The sequence below is a fragment of the Xyrauchen texanus genome, chromosome 22, assembly GCF_025860055.1.
Source record: "Xyrauchen texanus isolate HMW12.3.18 chromosome 22, RBS_HiC_50CHRs, whole genome shotgun sequence".
In the NCBI taxonomy this organism is placed as follows: Eukaryota; Metazoa; Chordata; class Actinopteri; order Cypriniformes; family Catostomidae; genus Xyrauchen; species Xyrauchen texanus.
In genome coordinates, this window is record NC_068297.1 from 2,386,718 (window position 1) to 2,414,240 (window position 27,523).

A 27,523-nucleotide genomic window follows, 5' to 3' on the forward strand; every position below is an offset into this window, starting at 1 on the left:
AAGGGGCAACAATATGCAGAAAGGACAGCACACACACACTTTTGGGTCAGTTTCTATGTAAAATCCCGGGCCGATTTCTCTTCCCAGTCCTCCCCTGATGGTGATAGTGCATGGGTCACCTCTTGGGTTTGATCCTACAACCTTTTGATGATCAATGCTGATTTTTAACATGTACACCACAGCACCCCTAAATGGAAATTGAAAGTTTGGGATACAACACTCTTTTTTAAGTGCATTTATTCATGTTTCACGTCACATGGTGTTTTGATGTTTCTTGAGGATGCTTCAGGGTGCATTCAGTAGTGAGACAATCAGACTTCTGCTGGAAGTAGATCTATCATTATCGGACTCGTCTTCTTCTGAGTCTCGATTGGCAGTATACTGCGTGGCATCAGGCAACCCTGACAGTAAACAGCAGCTCAGAGCACTGCGGAAAATCGCCATGTCACTGACTTCATACCTGTGTGGGAAAAGGAGACAAAAAAGAGAGATGTTTGATGTTTGAGAAAGTACGGTTTAGTTTAATGACTGTACAAGAGACTGTAGTGCTTTTGTAAAACAATCAATGGCAACAGTAATATGTATGTTTATTTATTGTTAAAACAAGATGAAGTGTTCATTTACGTTTATGCCCAGTTACGTCTAATTTGGAGACATTATTACATACAGCGTCAACTGATCTGTGAGATAAAAGTGTTTGTGTATGTTACCATTCATCCGTCTTCTCGTCGTAACACTCCACATTAGAGCTGGTGCAGAATCCATTAAACCCACCAATAACAAACATCAGATCATCCACCACCTACAATACACAGAATCAAATAACAGCTGGAGTCTTTGTCTTTACATAAATACATCTCTGCACAATTGGACCAATTTCAGCAGATGATGGCTGCAAATGTTCCAATGTTCTCCACGATAGAAACATTTACATTTATGCATTTGGCAGATGCTTTTATCCAAAGCGACTTACAGTGCACTTATTACAGGGACAATCCCCCCGGAGCAACCTGGAGTTAAGTGCCTTACTCAAAGACACAATGGTGGTGGCTGTGGGGTTCGAACCAGCAACCTTCTGATTACCAGTTATGTGCTTAGACCACTACACGACCACCACTCATTTAATCTAGACTTGGACAGTGGACAATGTTCATTCTTTGCAGTGTAGCCCTACCATCTTCTCACTTTATGTGTATTGTTTTATAAAAGGTTTTAGGGAATAATCCAAGGACACATCGTTACAGATTACAGAGTCTGTCAATATGTGACCATGTGGATTAGTTTAAATCATTCTAGTTATTTTGTAATTACAGCAGATTGCTCGATACATGTCCATGTCTCACCTCAATGCCATAGTTGCTCCGTGGGTTATTCATAGACTCTACATCATGCCAGCTGTCCATCAGAGGGTTGTAGGCCTCGGCACTCCGCAAACGATTGGTACCATCAAAACCACCAACCTTAACAAAAATATAGATTTTTGTGCATGCTTTTATCTTCATGCACAATATGTAGTATGTTTCACTGACAAACCTTGACATTTTCTTTCATAGTCAAGTCAAGTGGTTTTTATTGTCGTTTCAACTATATACAGTTAGTACAGTACACAGCGAAACGAGACAACGTTCCTCCAGGACCATGGGTAAGACACTGAACCCCAAGTTGGTCCCAATGGCAGGCTAGCCCCTTGCATGGCAGCTCTGCCGTTATTGGTGCCATCAATATGCCGTCCCATTTCTGTATTCAGTGTTGGGAAGTTGCTAACTAAAAGAAGTGACGCTACTAACTTAATATTTATATTTAAGGTTATATATAGTCTTAATTCATACGTCCAGTGTAATATTACCAATGCAAAATGCATTGCTTTCAGATTGTATTATTTAATTTATTAATATGCATTCAGAAATGCAGTGTAACTACTGTAAGTTATGGTAAATGGTCTGCACTTATATAGTGCCTTAATTAACCTTAGAGGTTACCAAAGCACTTTACACTGTCACCCAAACACACATACACCAATGACAGTAGAGCTGCCATGCAAGGTGCTAGCCTGCCATTGGGACCAACTTGGGGTTCAGTGTCTTACCCAAGGACACTGTCATGTGGAGTCATGTGGGCCAGGAATCAAACCGCCAAAGCTGCGATTAGTGGCCGACCCGCTCTACCAACTGAGCCACAGCCGCCCCATGAGTTAGGAGTAGCTTGTAGCTTGGGAAGTTACAATGTCAAAGTAGCTTCCCTGACACTAGCGTGCATATAATACTCACAGCATAAACTAGATTTCCATAAGCAATGACACCAACACCGCTGCGCCGGCTGCTCATGGGCGCGATGTGAGTCCACTGGTTTGTTTCAGGGTTAAAGCTCTCAGCTGAGGAGAGACACTGTAACCCATTAAAACCACCACAGATGTACACCTGCCAAACACACACAAATGCAATTTACAAACACAATATACTTGACACTTGCAATGCAATTAACCCCATAAAATCACTCAAAAATAGAGAGATTTGTTTTATCTTTAGTATTTAATTTGTCTTGTTTACGTTCAGCTTTTGGGTGATTTAAACATCACAACACTAGCAGAAAATAATTTGTGATGTTTGCTAATACGTTGAACAAACGTCATTTAAAATCACATGTATTCGTCAGTAATTGGTGGGTGTTCTCACCTTGCCCTGCAGTGTGGCGGCGCTAGCGTCGCTCCTCTCTTCATTCATTGATGCTATCAGTGTCCACTGGTTAGCGCTTGGATCGTAGCGTTCTGCTGTTTTTAGACGTGTGTATCCATCAAAACCACCGATGGCATAAATGTACCCATCCAGAACCACAACACTAACATAACATCGTCGTTCGTACATCGGAGCCACCTAGAACACATCATCTGGCATTATTTTATTGAGTAAAACACATATCAACAGACCATTTCTCTATTTCTTTCTCCAACGCCCTAGAAAAAGTGCCACCGTAGGCCTAATATTTGTAAGATCAACGGTACGCACCTCAAGCCACGTTCGAGTAATGGGGTTGAATTTCCTCATGCTGTTGAAATAATTCACGCTGTCAAAGCCGCCAACACAGTAGACAAAGCCATCCAGGAATGCTGCACCGTGATAGGCTCTGGCGCTCTCATCCTCTCGAGTCACATTGACCCAACGGTCTGCCCTCACATCATAGGCCTCAATACAATTGGTGGGACTGCCTCCGCTCCACCCTCCAATGGCCAATAGAATCGTAGAGGGCAGACGTGGGCGTGTCAGTTGATTTCTGAGGCCTGAGTCGGAGGTTTCCTCCATGTTGAGTTCAAACATGGCCTTCATTGCATCGACGATAACAGATGTGCACGCCACATTCTCCATCACCAATGGATTGCTCTTAACATTGTTCATGAAGTACTCTGGTGTCATCAACCCCAATCGAACCTGAAGCGCAGTGACGAAAGAGTTGACAAAAGCATACATTTATAGACATTTCTTCCCCCACAAAAGATTTTCAAGGTAGTTTTCTACACTGAAAAATTGACATCAGTCACCACTGTCATAAAAAATAGAAATGATTCTTGAAACTTTCTTAAGGCCAAAGTATAGGAGTGATGCTTTTGCAAAACTCGCTGGCATGATGCCAGGGTGGCTGTTGCGTATTTTTTAGTCCGTTGTATGGTCCAGTCAGCTTGCAATAGCACAACTCTCCTCAACAAACCACCCCATTTCAGGCACCATTGATCCGAAGTCTAATACTGAGGGTGAGTTTGTTCAAATCCAAACCCGGAGTATGAGCAATAACAATTTTCGTAACTTTAACTTTTTGTCTTACCTTTGGCAGAAGCACGGCAATGTGTTTTTTCCTCTCTTCAGGTGAGTGATCGATCCAGCGGAGGATGGCTTCAAAAACCATGTCCTCCCGTTTAACATTCAGCTCATCTTGACCAATCAGCTGCTCAAGATGATCCATTGAGAGTTCAAGGAACTCCTTCGATACTCGCACGACGTCCTCAAAGTGCAGCAGGATGTAGAGCTTTGCTTTACCCTGGAGCTTTGAGCAGGAGCGGAAATGCTCCGTAAACATGCGGATGCCGATGCAGTTTTCAGGGCATAACTTTTCCTCCAGGAACTTACAGCAGGCATCTACTAGACTCGATATTAAAAACTGATCAGCCGCCATCAAGAGCTCGGTCACATTCTCTTCAGTAATGTGGACAGATCTCGTGTATGCGTATTGAATAATTAGAGACATGGTGTCTGGAGATATTCCTGGAATATCACAGGAATGCTGTGCCGTGTTGGCCCACTGGCTGGAGAAAAGCATCCTGTGGAACCAATTGGAAGATTAAATACAGATATTTCTGGTGATGAAACAAACACATTTCATTTAATGTTCCTTTAATGCATATAGATGCTCGAGAAATATTACTAGGTAGTATTTGAAGTCTGATCCTCTACTATGAATACTGTACCAAAAATAATAAAGGGGAAAATGCTTGTAATATATATATATATGTATGTGTGTGTGTGTACGTGTGTTGCGGTTTTTAGTTGATTTGCCTTTATTTTATGACATCAATCTTCTAATATAGTGCAAACGACAATCAAGAAATATTTTTTTAAGTTAAATAGGAAGACAAGATTTCCCAGATAGCAAGTCTTAGTCGTAATTATAATAATCCACTACACACAAAGTGTCCTACATGCCCTGATTCATGTATGCAGTTGTAATTTAAGTGTTCATCCTCACCTAAAATAAGGGCTGCAGCCGCACAGGATGATCTTGTGCACTTTAAACTCTGTTCCATTAACACTGATGATCAGGTCAGTGTGCTCGCCCTGTAAACGCGCTTCATCAAACGTGATAAAGGCCGTGGCACTTATCTTACGCTCCATGTTCTCAGCTGTCTGTCTGTAAACTGATCCAAATTGCTCAAATGAAACTCTGATCAAAGTAATCTCACTTTTAGTGAAGCCTTTGAGGAGACCCACTGCGCAGTAGAGTTCTAGAATCTCATTGTGACATCACAGTCATAGCGCTTAGATTCTATGACCAGCTGGTGTCTTGGATTTCTTATGATTATAACATTCTTATAGGGTGTTATTTTAACTTAAACAAGGTTTGGTTCCTGTTGCATCTACATCATCAAATACATTTTATCATAACAGTATCTTTCATTTAATTAAAAAAGGCCAATAAAATAATAACAAATAAAAAAAATAAATAAATAAATATATATATATATATATACAAAAGAAATTCAAAAGGCAAAGCAGGGAAATATTTATGTGTTTAAAATGACAATTATTATGCGTTTTAATTAATAATTTATGGTTTATTTGATAGGGACAGATACAATATACATAGATAAAACTGAAATCAGCTCTCCAATGCAAGTATATACTGTATATGCAAGTGTTTATAGCTAATGCTAATTTGTAACACCCATCCCTATTTACATTTACATTTATGCATTTGGCAGATGCTTTTATCCAAAGCGACTTACAGTGCACTTATTACAGGGACAATCCCCCCGGAGCAACCTGGAGTTAAGTGCCTTACTCAAGGACACAATGGTGATGGCTGTGGGGATTGAACCAGCAACCTTCTGATTCACCAATGACGGCAGAGCTGCCGTGCAAGGTGCTAGCCTGCCATTGTCACCACCACCACTCCACACCACTTTTATGAGACTACAAAGTTAAAACAGTAAAATAAAAATAAATAAACTGATTACATACAGTGGCGGAGCTAGGCAGTGGCCGGGGGTGGCCGTGGCCACCATGGACCGAAGCCTGGCCACTCCATTGGCCACCCCACTCACAACTGCTGATATAGTCTTTTTTTTTTTTTTGGTAAACAAAGTTAATGTGCGCACACCAAGGTCGCCAAACCTCTCCGTACCGGGTGTCATTGTATCCACATATTAACATGGCTTTTCAAATTTAACTGGGAGTCTAAAAGTAAGCCTGAGTGCAGTATCTCCTCTATTACTCGTTCAATGAGCTCACCTTTAATTTTAACAATCAAGGATTCTGTTGCAGATAGCGTTTTAATAGAAAAGCAGATAGACTTTGTTCCCTTAGTGTTTAGCATCAAGACAAGCTGACACTTTTTCTACATGTTTAGTCAGCTTTTATGCAACAGCATCACAGGTTTCACCAGATACATAGACGGCTGTGACATCAGCGTACATCTGAAGACCAAAATTGTCCAAAACAAATCACATAAATCAGCATAAAAGTAGCCTAATCCATGTTACTCCAGTGGTTTAATCCATGACTTCAGAAGTGATATGATAGGTGAGAAACAGATCAATATTTATGTCATTTTTTTCTAGAAATTCTCCTCCCTGGCCAGTCAATCTCTACTTTAACTTTTACTTTCTTCTTCTTTTGTTTTTGGTGAATAACATTCTTCATGCATATCGCCATCTACTTGGCAGGCAGAGACATTTCCAGCAAAAATGTACTTGTTGATTGATCTGTTTCTCACCCACACCTATCATATCACTTCAGAGGTCATGGATTTAACCACTGGAGTAACGTGGATTAGGCTACTTTTATGCTGCCTTTATGTGCCTTTTGGAGCGTCAAAATGTTGCCATCCATTCACTTGCATTGTATGGACCTACAGAGATGAAATATTCTTCTAAAATCTTAATTTGTGTTCTGCAGAAAGAAAGTCATAGACAGATGAGAGTAAATAATGAGAGAATATAAATATTTGTGCACATGGGGGCCACATTGTCCTCCTTTTGAGATACAGTATTCAATAGTTGTGTTCTCATTCTCATGCATGATGGATAATTTCCTGAAGTTTGTGGCAGGTGGAATATTCTGCCTGAATGCTGCACAAATGTTGATCTTTATAACGGCTAAGTATAATTATAAATTGTTATATCATCTCTACTTTCCTGGTAATTTATCTCTACATCAGGGGTCAGTATTATAAAAATAAAAAACTAACACTGTCAACAGGGCGGAGGGCGGGGCGTGATCCTACACACCTGGTCCCGTATTAGGCTAATCAAGCCTTCGAGAGGGATAAAGGGCGACTGCAGAGGATGTCCGTCATGTGTGTGTTTGTGTCTTCTGTTGTAGTTTATTATTAAACCATTATTTATGTTGAAAAGCCGGTTCTCGCCTCCTCCTTTCCATTGATCCCTTTACACTGGTGCCGAAACCCGGGAAGCAGGAGGGATACGCCGTAGTAGATTTCTCGCCACTACCATCCACCCCAACGGAGCAGCCACGGCCGTCTGCCGGGGGACGAGGAGCCGAAGAGGACAATGGCCACCGACCGCGTATAGCGGCCGACCCACCGGCCCGCTCGGTTCTCCCGATTGCCAGTCCACCCCTGATCGGCCCCAAAGTGCGTCGACCCACCGGGAAAATGCCCGGAATGTCAGATTACCAGTCCAGCCCTGCCTATGGCCCACCTTACATCTAGGCCTGGCACAAAGTAGTAGTAAAAGTACATAAAGCATATTTTAAAAAATAAATCAAGAATTGCAATTAAATATGTTGTTGTTTTCTTGTTTCATTCTTGTCTAATTATTTTTTGTGCCCTTTGAGAATTCGGCTTGCAGGGTAGATTTCCTGAATGATGTCTCTTGAAATGTCACTTGTTGTAAGTGCATGCACCATTATTTTCTATAGAAACAGAAGCAGAAAAAAAAAACTTAATTGTTCCAAATTATTGGTTCTAAGCAACATCTCCATCACAAGCAATTCCCCTATGCAATCCCCGTTTTAACACCCTGTTTTACATGGATTTGTTGAAGCTCCTGCACTGACATAACCTCACCAGAAGATGTCAATCATGCATATGATGTGAATGTGAGATTCATTATACAGTATATACAGAACTTCAAGAATGAACCTGAACTGACTCATAAACATGTAGGGTTCACCCAGGATGAGCTTTTTTTTTGTGAAATGTATTTATTTTTATTTGTTTTTATTTATTATTTTATTTATTTAAAAGTCCAACAGCTTAGACACTAAATTCAATTCAGGTACTATCAGGGGCATGTTGTCACGTTTATGTAATTTTGCACTGTTCATTTTTCATTGCAATCACTTCTGTCAGCCAATACAATGCTTTTACTGTTACGTTTCCTAATTTTGCTATTTCATAAATAACTTTAATACGTTTTAAATATGGTTCACTTCCCACTGTGCCATGCAGCAATTCAAACAGCACTTAAAATGCTATTTAAAACTTCTATTATTCACACCTCTTTTCTATTGAAAGTTCCTGCACTTCCACAGAGTGTCGATAGAGGGCGCTGGGAGTCCATTAATAATAGAGCGTTAAAGGGGCGGAGCAGAGAGAGTGTTGCTGAAGCGCGCGCACACACACACGCACACACAGAGCACCGGTCAGTGTGTGAGCAGGTCGTCTGTACATACGTATAACACACTGAAGGTCCGAGCAGCAGCAGCAGCATCATCACCATCACCGGTGTGCATGAACGCCTTTCACGCTCACAGCAGCAGCACGAGGATTTCTCAGAGAATGAAACACAAGAGCTCAGTGTGTCCAATGGACAGCTCCATTTAAACAAGCACACCGGCGGACTGAAGGTAAGACTGCTGGACTTTCTACATCATACTGGCTCATTACAACTAATGCTGCTGGAAAATTACTGCAATGCATGTGTGATTCTCTGAATGCCTTTTGCATGGAGACAGACCTGTATAACATCACCAAAGGCTGTTTTATTTACCTATATGGACAGCACTATAGATACTATACTACTGATGTGCTGATCTATAGCTGATACCTGGATCTTTTGGAAGGGCATTAGTGTTGGCATTAGTCCTGGCACACGGCATGGTTCTGCCCACCTGAATTGGGAAACCCAGATTTCACTTTTCCAAACAGAAGTCAAACAGTCACAGGTGTGCATCCATTGAAACTGGTTTAAAAATATTTGCACTCGTTATTTGATGCTGATTTTTGATATAGATACATGGATAGTTTTTTACTGCTGGCTTAAATGACGAAACGGTCATCAGGTTTTGCACAAGTCAAAATTAAGCATTTAATTTCACATGGGTGTTAGTAGTAGCTGTTAATTAATTAGTTGCATGCGTTGCAATTAAACTTTCAAGTTCATTGTAGTTTTATGTTGGGTTAAATTACATTTTCTAGTTGGGAAAAAAAATGCATATTTAATTTCATAGCATGCAAAAGTCACACAATAGTCCCCAAGATTTGTATAATTAAGGTTAAGGATGTTATTTATGGTGTCTTCAACATGAATCACTAGTAAAAGTCTCACTTCACTGCCATATTGAATATTCAACATTTTAGCACATTTTTATATGTTGCAATTAAAGCAACCTTATAAATGGACATTCCCATAAAAGCCTGTAATAAAGTTTTCAGTGTTAAATTGAGAGTCTTTATGATAAAACTTCAGCTTATATGTGCATTTAAGATTATATGATTAGATATATTAGATAACTTACATTTTTAGACTATTGTAAATTCTCACAGATGGATAAAATTGCTGCCAGCTCTTTCAACTGCACGGTGAGTCGGCGACTGCACAGAGCAGAAATGAAAGACTTAAACGGAGATCTGTCTTGGAAAAGCCCTTAATTGAGTTTTGTCCTCATGTTGACGCTGGTCTTTAAGTCTTTATGCTTCAGTAAGTGTTGGAGATCTCCAGATCAGAGCAGTTTGATGGATTTCACACTGAACACTGTACAGTTCTCTTCTGGAGAGATTCAGCACATGAGTGAGTTTCGACTGGTGCCAACAGCCGTCTGTCTGTGTACCGAGTTCAGATATGGTCGAGTGAATCTCACAAAACCTGTCAAGTACCGGTCCGGGTCATTTTTCATCCCGAAATCAGAAGAAAATGAAGAGATTCTGGAGATTTGGTCTCATGGTTTCTTTCAGGAAGAAGCATGAATTCTTGTATTACTATAAACTGTTATTCTTCTGTTTCAACACACTCTCACGGCGAAATCTTAAAGGGCACCTATTATACCCAAGTCACTTGTACAAGGTGTTTGAACATAAATGTGTGTTGGCAGTGTGTGTACACAACCACCCTACATTGATAAAAATCCACCCAATCCTTTATTTTTAATCCCCCATTAATCACAAGCACCGTCTCAGAACAAGCCGTTCTCAGATTCTGTACAATGTGACATCACATTGTACAGGTCCCGCCCACAACTGTTGACGGACACTGCCGTTTTGGCATAGACCCGCCCTGAGCGAGTTGTACTACAGTCCGCCATTGTTTTCGATGCCGGAGCAGCTGTAGACAAGAATGTCTCCGTAGGGATTGAGGTGTTTTGTTGTTGGATGTAAGAATGAACATTGCAGTCTTCATGTATTCCCGACATCTGAGCCGCTGAAGACGCAGCGGTTTAGTTTTGTTTTTGAAGGAAATGCGCCCTCCAATCTACCTAAACGTGTTTATGTTTTGAGATATAAATTGCTCTACAACTAATAAATAAATTGATGAAATAACCATTCAGAAACTTCCTTATGATGTCTAGTTATCCGAAGCGGAGATGTCAAAACTCCGCCCTATTCTAGATATGCACCAGCTCATTTGCATTTAAAGACACACACACACACACACACACACAAAAAATCTTATTTTATTCCCACCCAAAAATTGCCGTTTTCAACATGGTGTAATAAATGATCTGTGGGGAATTTTGAGATGAAACTTTTAATCAGGAATTTTGTGATTTAGAGAGGAATAAAAAAGCACACCTGTACTAAGTGATGTGAATCCATCCGTGTGTGTGTTAATAAATACTTTAAAGTTCATTATTTCATTACAGATGAGTTTTGTATCTTTGTCTTTTTGTCTGATTTTCAATTATTTTTTGCTTCATATCGAAGTTTGTACTGTTGTGGTTCACGTCAGAGCTGGTTGGTTTGGTTCTTGGCTTATAAACGTTTCATGAAGGATTTTCTGAAATCCCTATTGAGGAAATAAGTGGGAAAAATACTTCCGGAACCAAGATGGCTGAAACGCTCTATTGCTGCCTCGTGGTCTTCCATTATAAGCATGTAACATAAAAAAAGCATGTTGTTTTATTTGTTTTTACACACTGTGGAATGTGTCAGTTTGTGTGGCCACATATTAGAGATGCACCGATTGCAATTTTCTTGGCCGATTTCAATTTCTGATTTTTTTGCAAGTGTGACCTGCCGATACCAATTTTACCGATTCCGATTTTCTTTCTAAGAACTATTATTGACCACAAACAAAATCTACCTTTCTTCAATGCTAAATTTTATTTTCATAGTAAAATAAATGATTAAACATTACAATTTCCCCCAAACTGCACTAAGTTACAGGATCTCCTCTCACTTAAACACCTCTCAAAATAAAGTGCTCTGTGACTGGAAAGAGGTTGAAATAACAATGAACTGCAGATGAGTTGCTTTATATAACAGATGTTACTTTCCACTATTTTTATAAATGGACCTTTTTCTCTTTATTACTCGTCTAACAAAACAATTCCAAAGATCTGAAAAACTGAAGTGTCCAATACGCTCAACTTACGTTAGATGTCCAAATATCAGTTGTAAAACTGAGCACTGCTTCGGGAACGGCTTCTCCCGTTTTTCCCGGGAGTCTCCCGTTTTGTTATTTCTCCCAAAAAACTCCCGTAATTTGCATGGCCCAAACCACGTTATATGAATAATCACATCAATATATTATTCCAAGGTGGTCCAGTTTCCAGATCTTGAATGAAACCCATCCTACTCACACAATCCACATCATACACATTACAAATCATTTATGACCTCAATCTGGCAACCTACAACCCAATTGCGCTGTTGATATCCGTGCAGGCAGTAGACGCAGGATGTTAAATCAAGCATCACTGGTAGAGGGGAGGAGAAGACTCAGCTGGTGCTCCGGTGAAAAAAACAAAATATACATGTACATTTAACAACAGCTGGATGGAAGAATTGAATTTCATATCCCGAAGCCAAATCGACAATGCCCACGCCTTTTGCAGTGTGTGTCGCACTGATTTTAATATTGGACACGTGGGAAAAATTACATTAAATCACAACGGCACAATTTGTATGTATTTAGCCTGCCTCTGCCATCTAGCACCCCACTTGCCCTCTCCCGAATTTGTGTACACAAATGTTGACCGATAACAGGCTGCGTGTGTGACATGACACAAGATTAAACAACTCGGGCAACGCGACGTCGGAAAGTACCTCCTACTGAACCCTCTGTCCTCAACTATGGAGAACTGCTGGTCATCCAGGGCCATGAATTCCATCAATTTCCTCATAATTGCATTGGTCTTTTTGTGGCTGTCTCTGAGCTCTGGCTAGCTTTAGCCGCTTTCACTATTAGCTTCTTTTTTAAAATGGGCATTTTCAGCTGTCTAATTAGGTTTGTTGATCCGAAAGTTATTGTGGTGGTTCCCCCGCGGTTTACTTTGGCCTTAAAATTATTACACATTTCAAACTTTATGTGTTCTTCACTCACAGTGAAGATCTTCCACGCCAGTGGCATGTTTACATGCGGCTGTGACGTTAATGCCTGCGCCGCTGGCAACAAAACGGACCGGCTTGGAATCGGACAGATGTGAGGCAGACCGGCCGGTCACCGATCCGGGCCGAGCATGCGGAAAATCGGCTAATTCCGGTCCCTGGCCGGTCGATCGGTGCATCTCTACCACATATGTTGTTAAATTTGAACCCTGGAACGTTCTTTTAAATAGATTTAAAATGGTTCTTGTTTTCTTAAAGGGACAGTTCACCCAAAAATGAAAATTCTCTTTCATCATTTAATCACCCTCACGCCATCCCAAATGTGTGTGACTGACTTTCTTCGGCCCGAACACAAATGAAGAGTTTTAGAAGAGTATCTCAGCTCTGTAGGTCCATACAATGCAAGTGAATGGGTGCCAACATTTTGAAGCTCCAAAAAGCACATAAAGGCAACATAAAGGTAATCCAAACGATGCCTGTGTTTAAATCAATGTCTCTAGAAGTGCTATGATGGGTGTGGGTGAGAAACAAATAAATATTTAAGTACATTTTTAAGCTATAAACTCTCCTCCCTGCACAGTAGGTGGCGATAAGCACGAATAATGCGCATCACCAAAAACGCAAGAAGAAGAATGTGAAAGTGAAAGTGGAGATTTATAGTAAAAAATGACTTCAATATCAACCACACCTATCATATCGCTTCTGAAGACATGGAATGAACCACTGGAGTCTTATGGATTACTTTAATGCCACCTTTATGTGCTTTTGGAGCATCAAAGCTCCGGTCACCATTCACTTGTATTGTATGGACCTACAGAGCTGAAATATTCTACAAAAAAATCTCCATTTGTGTTCTGCAGAAGAAAGAAAGTCATACACATCTGGGATTGCGTGAGGGTGAGTAAATAATGAGAGAATTACATTTTTTGGGTGAACTGTCCCTTTAAGGCTATTTACCTGTGCACTGTGAAATTCTGTGGGCGAAATACAGCCAAATCTCAATGGGAATCCACGTGATCTTGAAGTTCGTGCGATGCACTTCAGGTGGTAAAGAAATTCCCAAGTTCAAGTTTGGCGAACTTTGACAGGGGGATTAGTAATGGAAAGTTTTTTGGTTTGGCAGTGACCTCTGTGTGGGCGCATATTTCGTACACCGCTACAGTGGATAAGGATATGATATTAGCATAGAGTGTACTCTCACAGAGTATTAAGTTCAGCATTAAAAAGAGGCAGCTTGTCAAATCTTTCAAAACTTTCGGTCATGCCGCTTTTGTCCGCTGAATCTCACCGTGCAAATGCTAATTTGACCGCGCCATTATAAGTGATGTATCATTGAGTCATGGGTCATTTGATGCTCTTTAAAACCTTTTTTAAAGCTGATAGCTGGATTCTTTGAAGACAGTTTTTTTAGAGGTGTTGAGGCTGAGATATCATGCTGGGGCCCCTGCTGTGCGGCGCTCTCGGGGGGCCTTCGCCTCTTAGATCCAGACAACTTAATTGGCACATGTCAGAATATATAGACAGAGATTGCAGGAAAAAAATTAAGTCATGGGAGCAGATGTCTGTGTCCCGGGAAAGACCGTGATCAACACTGACAGCCGTGAATGGAATCTGGAAAATTAGGAAATCTAGTGCCGTATTGACAATTGATGTTACACTGTTTTACTCTCAATTAGGGGTTGAAAGTTTCAGTATGGTATGGATAAAATCTTATATCAATGTAAGAGTAATTTTACATAATGGTCGCAGAATATCTATTATTTTGCTGGAAATTTAAAATGGTTATATTTTAAATATTGTTAATGCTAATTGTGGGATAATTCAGTGTATTAAATGTCTAAATTATTAAAACTAACTTTTAGCAATTGGGTGGATGCAAACCAAGAGATGCATTTATTCATAAACACATGCAAAAACATCATAACATTGTTGTGTTAAAAACAAAAGACTAATTATTTTGATGCTAAATTCAGATAGGATGGACCACATAGCTGTATATTAAATGGCGTGTAAATAAATCCTATAACATTTGTATATGTATTAGGGCTGGGATAAACAATTATTTTTTAAACGATTAATCTAACGATTTCGATTAATCGACTTGTGACAACACCGGTAATACCGGTTTCATCGGGGGTGGGGGTGTATAAAATGTAAAAAAAAAAAAACATTTGCCGGGAGTTTGATTGACTGGCGATCTGATCAATCAATCATAATACGCCATTTTTGTCTGACAAAGTAGTCAGGAGAGAGAAGATTAACGTCGGTGGATTTGAATTTGAATAATGGATTGTAGGCTACCGTACTGACGTCTTTCCGATATTAAAACAACAGTCCTTCTGATGTAGGCTACATTCATGTTTAGCCTATTTGATGCTATAAATTAACCAAGGAAAAGATGATCGGTTCACGAGCAGCTTTAACTGAGGCAATCTGTCACGACACATTAAAGAGCCACAAAATAGTAGGCCTATTTATGGTTTAATTTTCTTTGACCAAACTTTATTAAATGTTACCTGCTTGGTCCTGTCTGTCAGTGTCCTCTATGTATTTTTCACGACATTCATAGCTATAAGTGCATTATTAATAGCTATAAGCGAAAACTTTAGGTGTCGACAACATATTATAGCCTACTCCAACATCGAGTGCAAAGTGGGGAGTTGAATAAAAACTTACGGTGCTCTGTCATCTGCAGCTGCTCCCGGGTGGCGCCTCTTCAGATGCTGGTGCATTGCCGTGGTGCTAGAATGGATGGCCATCTCCATTTTGCAAAGACGACATATCACGGAATTGTTTCCTTTTAAATTAAAGAATTCCCATACTTTAGAGGAACGAGTGCGTGCCGCCTTGCACTTCTGATAGTCTGAGGAGCCACTCGTGTTGCTACTACGCGCCGGCGCCGCCATCTTTGTTTTGGGTCTGATGAATCGACGCGCATATTTTGCGTCGACGTATTTTTTGTAATTTTAATTTTTTAGAAATTACACAATTCCTGACATGTAATTGTAGAAAACATTCCTGTTTTAGGTCAGTTAGGATCACTACTTTATCTTAAGGTCATTATGGTCACTTTTTGTTTCATGAGACCAGAGGACACTTCTCCAAAAAGTTCTTTGTCCCCATGTGCACTTGCAAACTGTAGTCTGGCTTTTTTATGGCGGTTTTGTTATGTCAATGTAGGACTGGTTTTGCTGTGGATCTAGATACTCGTCAACCTGTTTCCTCCAGCATCTTCACAAGGTCCATTGCGGTTGTTCTGGGATTGATTTGCACTTTTTGCACCAAACTACATTCATCTCTAGGAGACAGAATGAGTCCCCTTCCTGAGCGGTGTGATGGCTGCATTATCCCATTGTTTTAATACTTGTGTACTATTGTTTGTACAGATGAACGTGGCACCTTCAGGCGTTTCAAAATTGCTCCCAAGGATGATCCGGACTTGTGGATGTCCACATTTTTTATCTGAGGTCTTGGCTGAATTCTTTGGATTTTCCCATGATGTCAAGCAAAGAGGCACTGAGTTCTTAAAATACATCCACATGTACACCTCTAATTCAGTACACCTCCTATCAGAAGCTAATTGTCTAATTGTCTAAAGGCTTTTCCAGCTGCTTAAAGGCACAGTTAACTTAGTGAATGTAAATTCTGACCCACTAGAATTACGATATAGTCAATTAAAAGTGAAACAATTGGTCTGTAAACAATTGTTGGATAAATTACTCGTATCGTGTACAAAGTAGATGTCCTAAACGACTATAGTTTGCTAATATTAAATCGTTGGTTAGCGCTTAAGTTGTAATGACATCATCCTAAGTGTGTGTAAACATCTGACATCAACTGTATGTAGTATGTGTATATGTGTATATATATATAATAGTGGATATACGCACATGTGACCAACAGTTTCTATCATTACGTTTTATTAGCCAAATATGGCAAGTTGCTCGGCAACCATAAACGACTAACCCAGAATGTTACAAGGCCAAGATTATAATCGCTATGTTAATAAGCCCCCATTAACATGCTAATCATGCTACTAGAGTGAATTAATTAGGTATTTAAGGTAATAGTAATTAATGTTGACATTTACAATTAATGCTAATGTGTAGCTATTTGTTCTAGATTAAAGTGAAATTGCTTTAAATTGCCTGTCAGACGTTTTTACCCACATCTTACCCCCTGCTAAAAAACGGGTTTTGATCAGACTGATGTATTAATATTCTGTGGCCCTTTTCCTTCAGATTGGAGTTGTTTAATACAGTTCCTGGAGATCTTTCCTGCAGTTTAGTTTCAGTGATGCTCCAAAACACGTGCCTGTAATTATCATACGAAACTGCAGACCTTGATTATCTGGTTCAGGTGTGTTTCAGGAAGTCAAAGCTTAACTATGCTGGGCTGTTATATCTGTTCACAAACATAGTGAGCTGCCTTGCTGTCTACTGTATTCTTAGGGGCCGTTCACTCTGAAAACGTGATTACGTCCATCTGCACTGTTTTTTATTTGTCTTTCTTGTAAACATGTGGAGGCAGCTGGATAATGGGCTTTTCAGACTAGTGGTGGACTGATTTTTTTTAATTGCCGATGTCGACATCAGGGTGGCTGACAGGCCGATACAGTGCCGATATATCACACAATTTAACACCGAAAAGAACAAACATAAAATTGCTAAAAAATATAGAATCTAACCAATTGTTCACACCGTGTTTAGTGAATAAGACATTTTCTTGTAGCACGCGTGAAGCGCTTTTACCTTCGGATGCATCCGAAAATGTAGGCAGTTTGTTTTCTAAGGGGTGGGTGGTACGATGTTCGCACAGCAGACGAAAAAGCAGCCAAAAAAGTCCCATTGACTTAACATTGCGGAATGTTCAGAAATTTAAATCCAAACTGACCTTTTCACACACACAGACAAAAAGGTCAGCCCTGCATCTCTCCTCTCTCTCTCTCCCTCAGAGGATTTATATTATCAAGCAGCCAATAAGTAATAACCTAAAATCTTCATAGCCACACCCTAAAACATGCTAAAACATGCTAGCATCATGATAACACATGCTAGCATCACCTAGCGAAGTGCTAAAACATGCTAAAAATGTCCTAGCATCATGCCAACACATGCTAGCATCGCCTAGCAAAGTGCTAAAACATGTTAAAAACATATTAGCATCATGCTAACACATGTTAGCATCGCCTAGCGAAGTGCTAAAACATGCTAAAAACGTGTTACCATCATGCTAACAAATGCTAGCATCGACTAGCGAAGTGCTAAAACATGTTAAAAACGTCCTAGCATCATACTAACAAATGTTAGCATCGTCTAGCAAAGTGGTAAAACATGCTAAAAACATCCTAGCATCATGCTAACACATGCTAGCATCGCCTAGCAAAGTGCTAAAACATGCTTAAAACGTGTTACCATCATGTTAACAAACGCTAGAATTGACTAGCGAAGTGCTAAAACATGCTAAAAACGTCCTAGCATCATGATAACACATGCTAGCATCGCCTAGCGAAGTGCTAAACATGCTAAAAACATGCTAGCATCATGTTAACACAAATATAAAACCTACATGCTATCATCATGAAAAAAACATGCTAGCAACATTCTATGACCATTATTTTAGTGCTTATCAACAAGTTAGAAAATGCTATTTGACGAGTTTTGCCACGGCAAGCACCACTCACATTTTCTTCAGGAAATGTACCTATCTAGCTTGACAGCTGTTTTGAATAAGTGGAACTCGTAAGGAAACTGGTCTCCGAACAGTTTGAAAAGCACCTGATTTTCATCGTACCTCCGTATACAGACTTTCGTACGCAGATTTGAAGTTGCACTCGCGTGCTTGTGCGGATCCAGCGCGAGCAACAATCCCATGACAGTTTAAACGGTCTGGATCGCCTGCTTGGATTGACACGGACTGATTGTCATGATTCGTGAATCAGAGGATCTTCTGATCCTGATCCTGATGTTTTGATTCTGGCTGATGGAATATGTGCTTCAGAGGAAGATTTATGAGTATTCAACAGGATGCTGGAGCTGCTGAATTTTTGTGAGGTTGGTTTATTACATCTGTTTAAATGAGATATGCGCATTTTGGCAGACAGTATATGCTATTAGTTTTATTGATATTTGCCATTTTATCATTAGACAAGACAGTTAAAAGTTACAGGGAACTGTTGAGGAGAGAGAGGGAGAATGAAACGGGTGAACACTTTAACATTATGGGCTTAAACGCGTCTGCCGCGTGAAATGCGGACCGTTTAGAGATAACCCAGCAAATATTTAATACTTAAAATGCTTCATTCTCAGTACAAATAGTCATATGATAAAAATGTGTAAATAATTTAACTTCTTTTGTCAGCGTTATTAATATCTGCCTTTAAAAACGGACCCGACTAAGACATCTTAGTAGACAGGATGTTAAACAAACATTAGATTTGAATGTGCCATGTTGCATCCCTACTGTACCTCACACATTTACAAGTGTTTTTCTCTCCAAAACCCAAACGTAGAAAGGCCAAGTTGTCACAAAGCGTGTATTCATGGGGTGTTCTATCCATTCTAGGTCAATATTTTATATGCTTGTCTATTATAGTACATAATCAGTGCCAATAAAAGAACGTGTTTGCACTGAGTTCGCTTTAAGGAGCTGCCGGCTAAAGGTTAATTGCTTTTGCTAATGTTATTGAGGCACCCTTCTAAAACTGGGTCGTGTGCGCTCCTTAGATGATGCCCTTCTCGACAGGAGCTGTTTCTAGCTTTCTTGATGAGAAGATTGAGTAGAACGTACTATATATATATATATATATATATATGTATATGTGTGTGTGTGTGTGTGTGTATGTGTATATGTATATGCATACACTATAGTCTGTTACATCTGGAACACTTTTACTGGTTGAACACCCCCAGATTACAACTCTGGCTACACACAATCTGTCATTCAATGTAAGCAGTTTTAGAAAAGGATCTTCTATTCCACAGTATCAAAGAGAGAGAGCACTTACGAGCACTTAAACAGAGAGAACACTTTCCAAAACGTTTTAAATATTTCATTAGGAATCACTGTTACTTCATGGATGGTTAGCGGTCTTGACTCGTGCCGGGGACAGAGTGCAGTCAGTGCGCAGGGAGTTTATGAGTCCAGTTCATTGGCAGTGCACTGCACTCGCACACATTTAACACGTTCACAACCACATGACGTACAGCACACTACCATGTTTAAGAGCATTACCTGTTCAGAGTCAGACCTGTGCCAGATATAAGCCATTTTTAAAAGCTTTTGCTAACAACCGGTAAAAATATCTAAGGCGGCTGTCGCTCAGGTGGTAGAGCGGGTTGGCCACTAATCGCAGGGTGAAACCCCAAGTTCAGGGGAGCGGTAGTGTAGCGGTTAGCGCACTGCGCTACGAACCTGGCAGCCTGAGTTCGATTCCCGCTCATGGCCAACACCTGTGACGATTATCTGAACTGGTCCCGGACTCACCTAGGTTGACTCAGCCTAAAATGAGTACCTGGTGCAGTGTGTAAACATCGCCACTGAGGAGACAAAGGCAGTCGGGCGTGGTGCTGGCCACCCACCCCCTCGTGTACTATTCCGGCCTTCATAGGTGCTCGCTAACAGCTTGCCCCTACAGTCTGTTAAGGCTAAATGGGGGATCTTTGTCTTTGTGTGAATGGGCTGTGATGCGCTTTGAATATCGTTAAGGTTAAAAAAGCGCTATATATATACCCTACTTTAACGTGGGGCAGTGGTGGCTCAGTGGTTGAGGCACAGGGTTACTGACCAGAAGGTTGGGGGTTCAAGCCCCAGCACCACCAAGATGCCACTGCTGGGCCCTTGAGCAAGGCACTTAACTCCAGGTTGCTCCGGGGGGATTGTCCCTGTAATAAGTGCACTGTAAGTCACTTTGGATAAAAGCGTCTGCCAAATGCATAAATGTAATGTAAATGTAATACTTTAAGAGCACTAGCGTTAAGTGCAGCGCAAAGTCAGTGGGCATGGCCATGACGTTTGGTATTTTTGTGAAAGTATTCGGTAAGTCTATGCGGATGTGGGTTTGGCAAAATTGAGCACGCAACGGCAAATAAGCTAGGCCAAGTGCAACTTAATTAAACATCCTATTATTGATGGGGCGGCTGTGGCTCAGGTGGTAGAGCGGGTCGGCTGCTAATCGCAGGGTTGGAGGTTCGATTCCGGGCCCACACGACTCCGTGCCGAAGTGTCCTTGGGCAAGACACTGAACCCCAAATTGCGCCCAATGGCAGGCTAGCGCCTGGCATGGCAGCTCTACCATCATTGGTGTATGAGTGTGAATGTTTGTGAGTGTGAATGGGTGATTGGGACGCTTTGGGAACCTCTAAGGTTAAAAAAAAAGCACTATTTTAAGTGCAGACCGTTTACCATATATTATATAGTCCATTCCCTCAAGCACCAGCGCTATAAACAAATACTGCACATTCATAAGATGTTGGTTGTTTAAATGAACTGTTTGCAATGAATTCAAGAGTTGAAAATTACATTCTTTTGTGCATTAACTGCGTCCTTGTTGAATGTCAGGCATATTTCTATGATGGTGACACGCTTCTTTTATGCTCATAAAAAATTTGATTCTCATCAGATTTTGGAGGATTGTGAATCATTTTCATTTACTGACACACAAATCATGGCTAGTATTAACAGTGATTGTATCGTCATGCACTTCACTTCTACCGGTCGATTTTCATTTTGAAAAATTACATTAATTTGTTGAAACACAGAAACATCAAGATAACAAAGTGGTCTAAAAAAACTAATTTAAACATGTTACCCTCTCCATCTCCTTCTATTGGCCCCTTTTGCAGTGACTTAACTGAAAAATAAACCATGAACTCTAGATGAGTTTAAACTTTGTGCTCTGATAAGACATGGTTTTAAAACACTCCCACACACGGCCAATTGCGCCTGCACGAAAATTGCACTAAGAATAAGCGCTCTCTCGAAATTTGGATAAAGCTTGGTTTATACTCGACGCAGCCGCTTTTTCGCAAGGGCTTTCAAGCACAAAGTGGCATCATCACAGTGGTCACCAGTCCTTCGCAATGCTCCGTTCATGCACATGCCAGTTTTTGTAAGTTTTTGCGTGGTCGTGTGCACTGCTTCAGTCCCATTGGTCAAGATGCGATGCAGTGCCAGGAGAACGTTTAAACAAGGCTTGAGACGTTGTGCAAAAATAGACGTTGCGTGTTTTCCAGAGGAGTTTTTATTTCTTACCCCATTGGCAAAACATTTATTTCTAATTATAAGCACAAGCATGCCTACATTTATCTAGATTTCTTTGAAAACAAGACAACATGTCTTGTCATTTTGCATCTCATGTAATTTTATCTTGTTTTAAGAATGTTTATATATTTTTTTACTGGAAAACAAAGACACAACATTAACTGTGTGTGTGTGTGTGTGTGTGTGTGTGTGTGTGTGTGTGTGTGTGTGTGTGTGTGTGTGTGTGTGTGTGTATATATTATACACACACACATTGGCGGCCAAAAGTTTGGAATAATGTTCCGATTTTGCTCTTATGGAAAGAAATTGGTACTTTGATTCGAAAGTGGCATTCAACTGATCACACTGTATAGTCAGGACATTAATAACATGAAAAATTACTATAACAATTAGAATTTTTTTTTTTAAGAACTTCTTAAACTCATTTAAAGAGTTTTCATCAAAAAATCCTCCACGTGCAGCAATGACAGCTTTGCAGATCCTTGTTATTCTCGCGGTCAGTTTGTCCAGATACTCCGGTGACCTTTCACCCCACACTTCCTGTAGCACTTGACCTTTCACCCCACACTTCCTATAGCACTTGACCTTTCACCCCACACTTCCTATAGCACTTGAGCTTTCACCCCACACTTCCTGTAGCACTTGACCTTTCACCCCACACTTCCTGTAGCACTTGACCTTTCACCCCACACTTCCTGTAGCACTTGACCTTTCACCCCACACTTCCTGTAGCACTTGACCTTTCACCCCAGACTTCCTGTAGCACTTGACCTTTCACCCCACACTTCCTGTAGCACTTGACCTTTCACCCCACACTTCCTGTAGCACTTGACCTTTCACCCCACACTTCCTGTAGCACTTGCCATAGATGTGACTGTCTTGTCGGGCACTTCTCACGCACCTTACAGTCTAGCTGATCCCACAAAAGCTCAATGGGGTGAAGATCCGTAACACTCTTTTCCAAATATCTGTTATCCAATGTCTGTGCTTCTTTGCCCACTCAAACCTTTTCTTTCTGTTTTTCTGTTTCAAAAGTGGCTTTTTCTTTGCAGTTCTTCCCAGAAGGCCCCTGAGTCTTCTCTTTACTGTTGTACATGAAACTGGTGTTGAGCGGGTAGAATTCAATGAAGCTGTCAGCGGAGGACATGTGAGGCGTCTGTTTCATACCAAATATTAAATATGTGCATCTAATTAATACCAAAATAAAATGTCAATAATGTTCATAGTAAACACTAAGGCTGAACAATGGAGATTAAAACATATATCGGTATTTTAATGATTTTGACGATATTTGTTTTCTATCTTAATATTTATGTGTTCTTAAAAGGGTTGAAAAAAAAACATTTTGGTCAAACATCAATTTTTGGCATTGTAGGTCTGGGTATCGATGTTTTCCATGATAAGATTAAATTCTGATTTACAAACTCTCGATTTACTTAAATTATGATTAATTTGGGTTTATTTCAGTTATATTGTCCATTTTGTTTACCTATCAAAGCAATTTGACTATTCTCCAATTTCATACCAATTTCAATATTACAACAACAAAATATGAACTAATTTGAGTAAACATGGTTTTAAGTTCTCAATAAATGTTTCATACGAGTGAACCATTCTCAATCAAGAAGAAAGAAACTAGTTACTGTTCATAATTTAGTTGAAGACTACAATTAATCTGGAAATCGCTTAAAGTAGCCAAGCAGATTCAAAACGTTTAATGCAAGAAGTAAAATATACACAAGAAAGTATCGCAAACTATAATAACACATGCTTTAGGGAATGAAATGGCAGAATAAAAAGCTAATTAAAATCAATGTAATATTCAAAATGATGCCCAGTCTTAGTAAACACACGTTTGCGTGTGTGTGTGTGTGTGTGTGTGTGTGTGTGTGTGTGTGTGTGTGTGTGTGTGTGTGTGTGTGTGTGTGTGTGTGTGATTTAGCAATTTTCATAATACATTATGTCTCAGATGCACAGGTAGATGTGTAAACCTGCTGGTGCCTTCAATTGTCTAGCTAAGGGTCATCAGCCGGGAGTCACCTATCATGGATTTTTTCACCCCATTAATCCCGGAACATCTCCTGGGGTCGGATCCTATCGTTTGCTTTTCATTCTTGCATTGTTACGACACTATTGGTCACAGTCACCCAGGTGAATGCTGGGCTGATGAGTGATTTGGAACACCGCTGGACAGTTTTCCCAGTCTATTTAACCCGCTCCCTTTCCGGTGGTTGAGTCTCGTTTTGCTCTGGGCTCCATTCAACATGCCCCCCACCAACCATCATTCACCAATCACGACCAATTACTTCCATATGCCAGGATTACCCTTTCCACCCTCTTTTTAACAAACTAAATGTACTTCCTCTGAGGAGCATGATGGCCTTTGTTGGCCTTTATTCTACACACCTCAAGGATCTCTGCCAGCTTTCACAGAACCTGATTATGCCGCCACCTGTACCGTCCTTGTGCCAAGCAGGGCTGGACTGGTAATCTGGCATACCCGGGCATTTTCCTGGTGGGCCGACACACTTTGGGGCCGATCAGGGGCGGACTGGCCAATGGGAGAACCGAGTGGGCCATTGGATCAGCCGCAAAACTGGCCAAATGGGCTGCGATAAGCTAAAATGAGCCGCCGCGTTATGCAGGACGAACCACAAGACGGCACCCCCCCAACAACTTTTGACTCAACCACCAACACCCCAACACAACCCCTGCTCAACAACATTTGGGCCAGTTGCTATGTAAAATCCCGGGCCAATTTCTCTTCCCAGTCCAGCCCTGTTGCCAAGACGGTCTTGCACCCAGCCCAACATGTGTTGCAGATTTGTTCTCGGGGACAACTCTCATCTTTGCCATACCACAGAGACAAATTTCCAGGGTTTGGAAGAGTGTCATAGGTGAATCTTATTAGGAAACTTAGCCTGGCCCGGGTGTTCTTACTGCCTCATCCAACGTGTGCAAGTGTTGTGAGCATGACTGTTTACATATCTGACGTCAAAAGCATGAATAACCTGATGATTTCTAATCTCATGTAAATGTGGTTTCCTTGCATTGTCTGATTTTATGAATAAGCTGATTTTAGGTCCTTATCAGCACATTGGTGTGCATGTAACAACACTGTGCCCATGTCGGCAGTAAATGCATGTGTTGTGGTGGTTTGACTGCAGGGCGGTGAGACAGTCCCATCCTGTTGTTTCTCGTTACATCTCATGGGGTTGAATGCCTGTGGCAGGGCAGCTGGTCTACTGGCATCGTTCTCCTGCAGATCTGGTTGCCAGGTGCACGCTCAGCGATTAGACGTTTGTGTGGTCATAAAGAGAGATCTTAAACAGCACTGTATCCTTCTGCAGTCCGATGATTGTTGTAAGATATTTTAATATTTTGTTTTAAACAGTGGTGCGTATCTCTGCATTGCATGTTTGTAAAACTGCTGTTGTCTGAGTTCAGTTTGAATAAATGTTTCTGGCATTTTTCAGCGCATTAAAACTCTTGCAGTGTAACTCGGGACGGTGGTGTAATGTTACGCTCAGTGAACTGGCGGTATATAAGAAATGTGTGAATTTAAGTTGCTAATAATGAGTGACATTTCATCTTTTATTATATGATATTGGATTAAAACTACGTGTTTATTGTTTGTCAGAGACAATGAAGTTAGTCACAACAGAATGAAAAGTGACACAGAACTAATGAAAAAATAATGAAGCGTTTTTTAATTACAAATGATATTATACGCATAACAATATGTATAAAATGTACATTATTTGATTCAACTTTACTCACACTGTATATCCCCTTTTGCTTTAATGACGGGAGCAAATATTGTACCAGTGATGTTTTAAGCAGGCATAACTTACTGTAGACGACTGTCTGTGTGCAGCATCATCTTCCTCGTCTGATGAGTTGGTGGTCAGTGGGCTGACGACACACATATGCACGCACACACACAACCACACGCGCATGCACACACGCACGCACACACGCACGCACGCACACACACACACACACACACACACACACACACACACACACACAACCACTCTCACACACACACACACACACTCTCACACACACACACACACACACACACACACTCACTCTCACACACACACACAACCACTCTCACACACACACACACACACACACACACACACACACACACACACACACACACACACACACACACACACACACACACACACACACACACACAACCACTCTCACACACACACACACAAACACACACACACACAACCACTCATATACACACACACTCACTCTCACACACACACACACACACACACACAACCACTCTCATATACACACACACACACACACACACAACCACTCTCATACACACACACACACACAACCACTCTCATACACACACACACACACACACACACACACACACACACACACACACACACACACAACCACTCTCATACACACACACACACACACACACAACCACACACACACACACAAACACACACACAACCACTCTCTCACACACACACACACACACACACAACCACTCTCACACACACACACAAAACCACTCTCATACACACACACACACACACACACACACACACACACACAAACACACAACCACTCATATACACAACCTCACTCACACACACAACCTCACTCACTCACACACACACACACACACACACACACACACACACACACACACACACAAAACTACTCACTCACTCACTCAGACTATCATGTTTGCATTTCTATAAATGTATGATTTGCATTTTTGCATCGCTGAGTTTGCCATAAAATTGTTAGTTTTTTTTTAGTGGATGAAAACGGGGTTTTGAAATATTTAGTAGAGTGCATTCACACCAAGCTGATCCATAATGCAGCTTTCTCTCTCCCACATCTTATGCACTAGAAGAGTTTGTTATTACCAGCACTGAAATGTATTATGCAGCATCCAAATCACAAATGATTAGCCACATGTACATCATTTTGGAAGAGTAAACATTTCATTTATTTTCTCCCCGTTTCTTTGCTTCAAGGAATGGTTTGTGGGCCGTGCGAAGAATGTGCAAATCTTTGCGAACGCACTAATTTCACCCTTCGCCGTTCTAACACAGAACAGATTGGTGGCTCGGTTGATTAAAATAAGAATTAATTTGATAAAATGTCTAGAGGAGACAGCATGGAGATGGATATAAATGCAAATCGAGATTTAGAGGCGTTTATGTTAATGTGAGACTCGCCGTCCGTGTGTAGAAGTGTGAAAGACGGTGCTTCAAGGTATAGTTCAGTCAAACATAACAATTCTGTCATTATTTAATCACCATAATGCGGTTCCAAACCTGAATGCTGTTGTTTTGGATATGGAGCGCAAATAAGAATCTTTAAACGGCTCTGTCCTTAAAATGACATCACATCTAGGTACAAAATGGACCGTGGCTAGGAAGGCAAGATTATCAGTGAATAATGACTTAAATTTCAGTCAGATTCGAACACAAAGCTTTCGTATGAATTCAGAAGACTTGGAATAAAGTACATTAGTTGTACAGGCTACTTTTATGATATATTTGTGGTGAATTTATGGTGCGGTAATCTCGTCAATGCATGACAGAAAATCATGCAGATTTGGAATGACACGAGGGTGAGTAAATAATGATTTTTTTTTTACAATTTTTTTTTTTTTTGCATGAACAGTCTGTTTAATTTAGAACACAGAAACACGGTGCAGAGTGAAACGCAAACATAACAGATGGGCATAATTGATATGACACATGCA

The 27,523-nt window shown here is 40.6% G+C and overlaps 1 protein-coding gene and 1 pseudogene across 1 annotated transcript; one reads left to right on the top strand and one right to left on the bottom strand.

Annotated features, from left to right (window-relative positions):
* Positions 1-285: 285 nt before the first annotated feature.
* On the bottom strand, positions 286-4,877 carry LOC127662286 (kelch-like protein 10). The gene is made up of 8 exons (XM_052153414.1): positions 4,732-4,877; positions 3,814-4,306; positions 3,003-3,422; positions 2,673-2,870; positions 2,268-2,417; positions 1,344-1,460; positions 711-802; positions 286-460 (listed from the first exon to the last, which is right to left on the bottom strand). The coding sequence occupies exons 1-8, from the start codon at positions 4,875-4,877 to the stop codon at positions 286-288; spliced, it is 1,791 nt and encodes a 596-aa protein (XP_052009374.1).
* A 3,519-nt stretch (positions 4,878-8,396) lies between these two features.
* LOC127662438 (kelch-like protein 29) overlaps positions 8,397-27,523 on the top strand; it is a 145,137-nt pseudogene continuing 126,010 nt past the window's right edge.

What these genes read in the sequence shown, in the direction of transcription:
- LOC127662286 (XM_052153414.1), bottom strand. Translation starts at nt 4,877, where the DNA reads ATGGAGCGTAAGATAAGTGCCACGGCCTTTATCACGTTTGATGAAGCG. An exon ending in CCGCCACACTGCAGGGCAAG is followed by an intron (nt 2,418 to 2,672) that starts GTGAGAACACCC and finishes TGTGTTTGGCAG; the next exon opens with GTGTACATCTGTGGTGGTTT. An exon ending in GGAGCAACTATGGCATTGAG is followed by an intron (nt 803 to 1,343) that starts GTGAGACATGGA and finishes TGTGTATTGTAG; the next exon opens with GTGGTGGATGATCTGATGTT.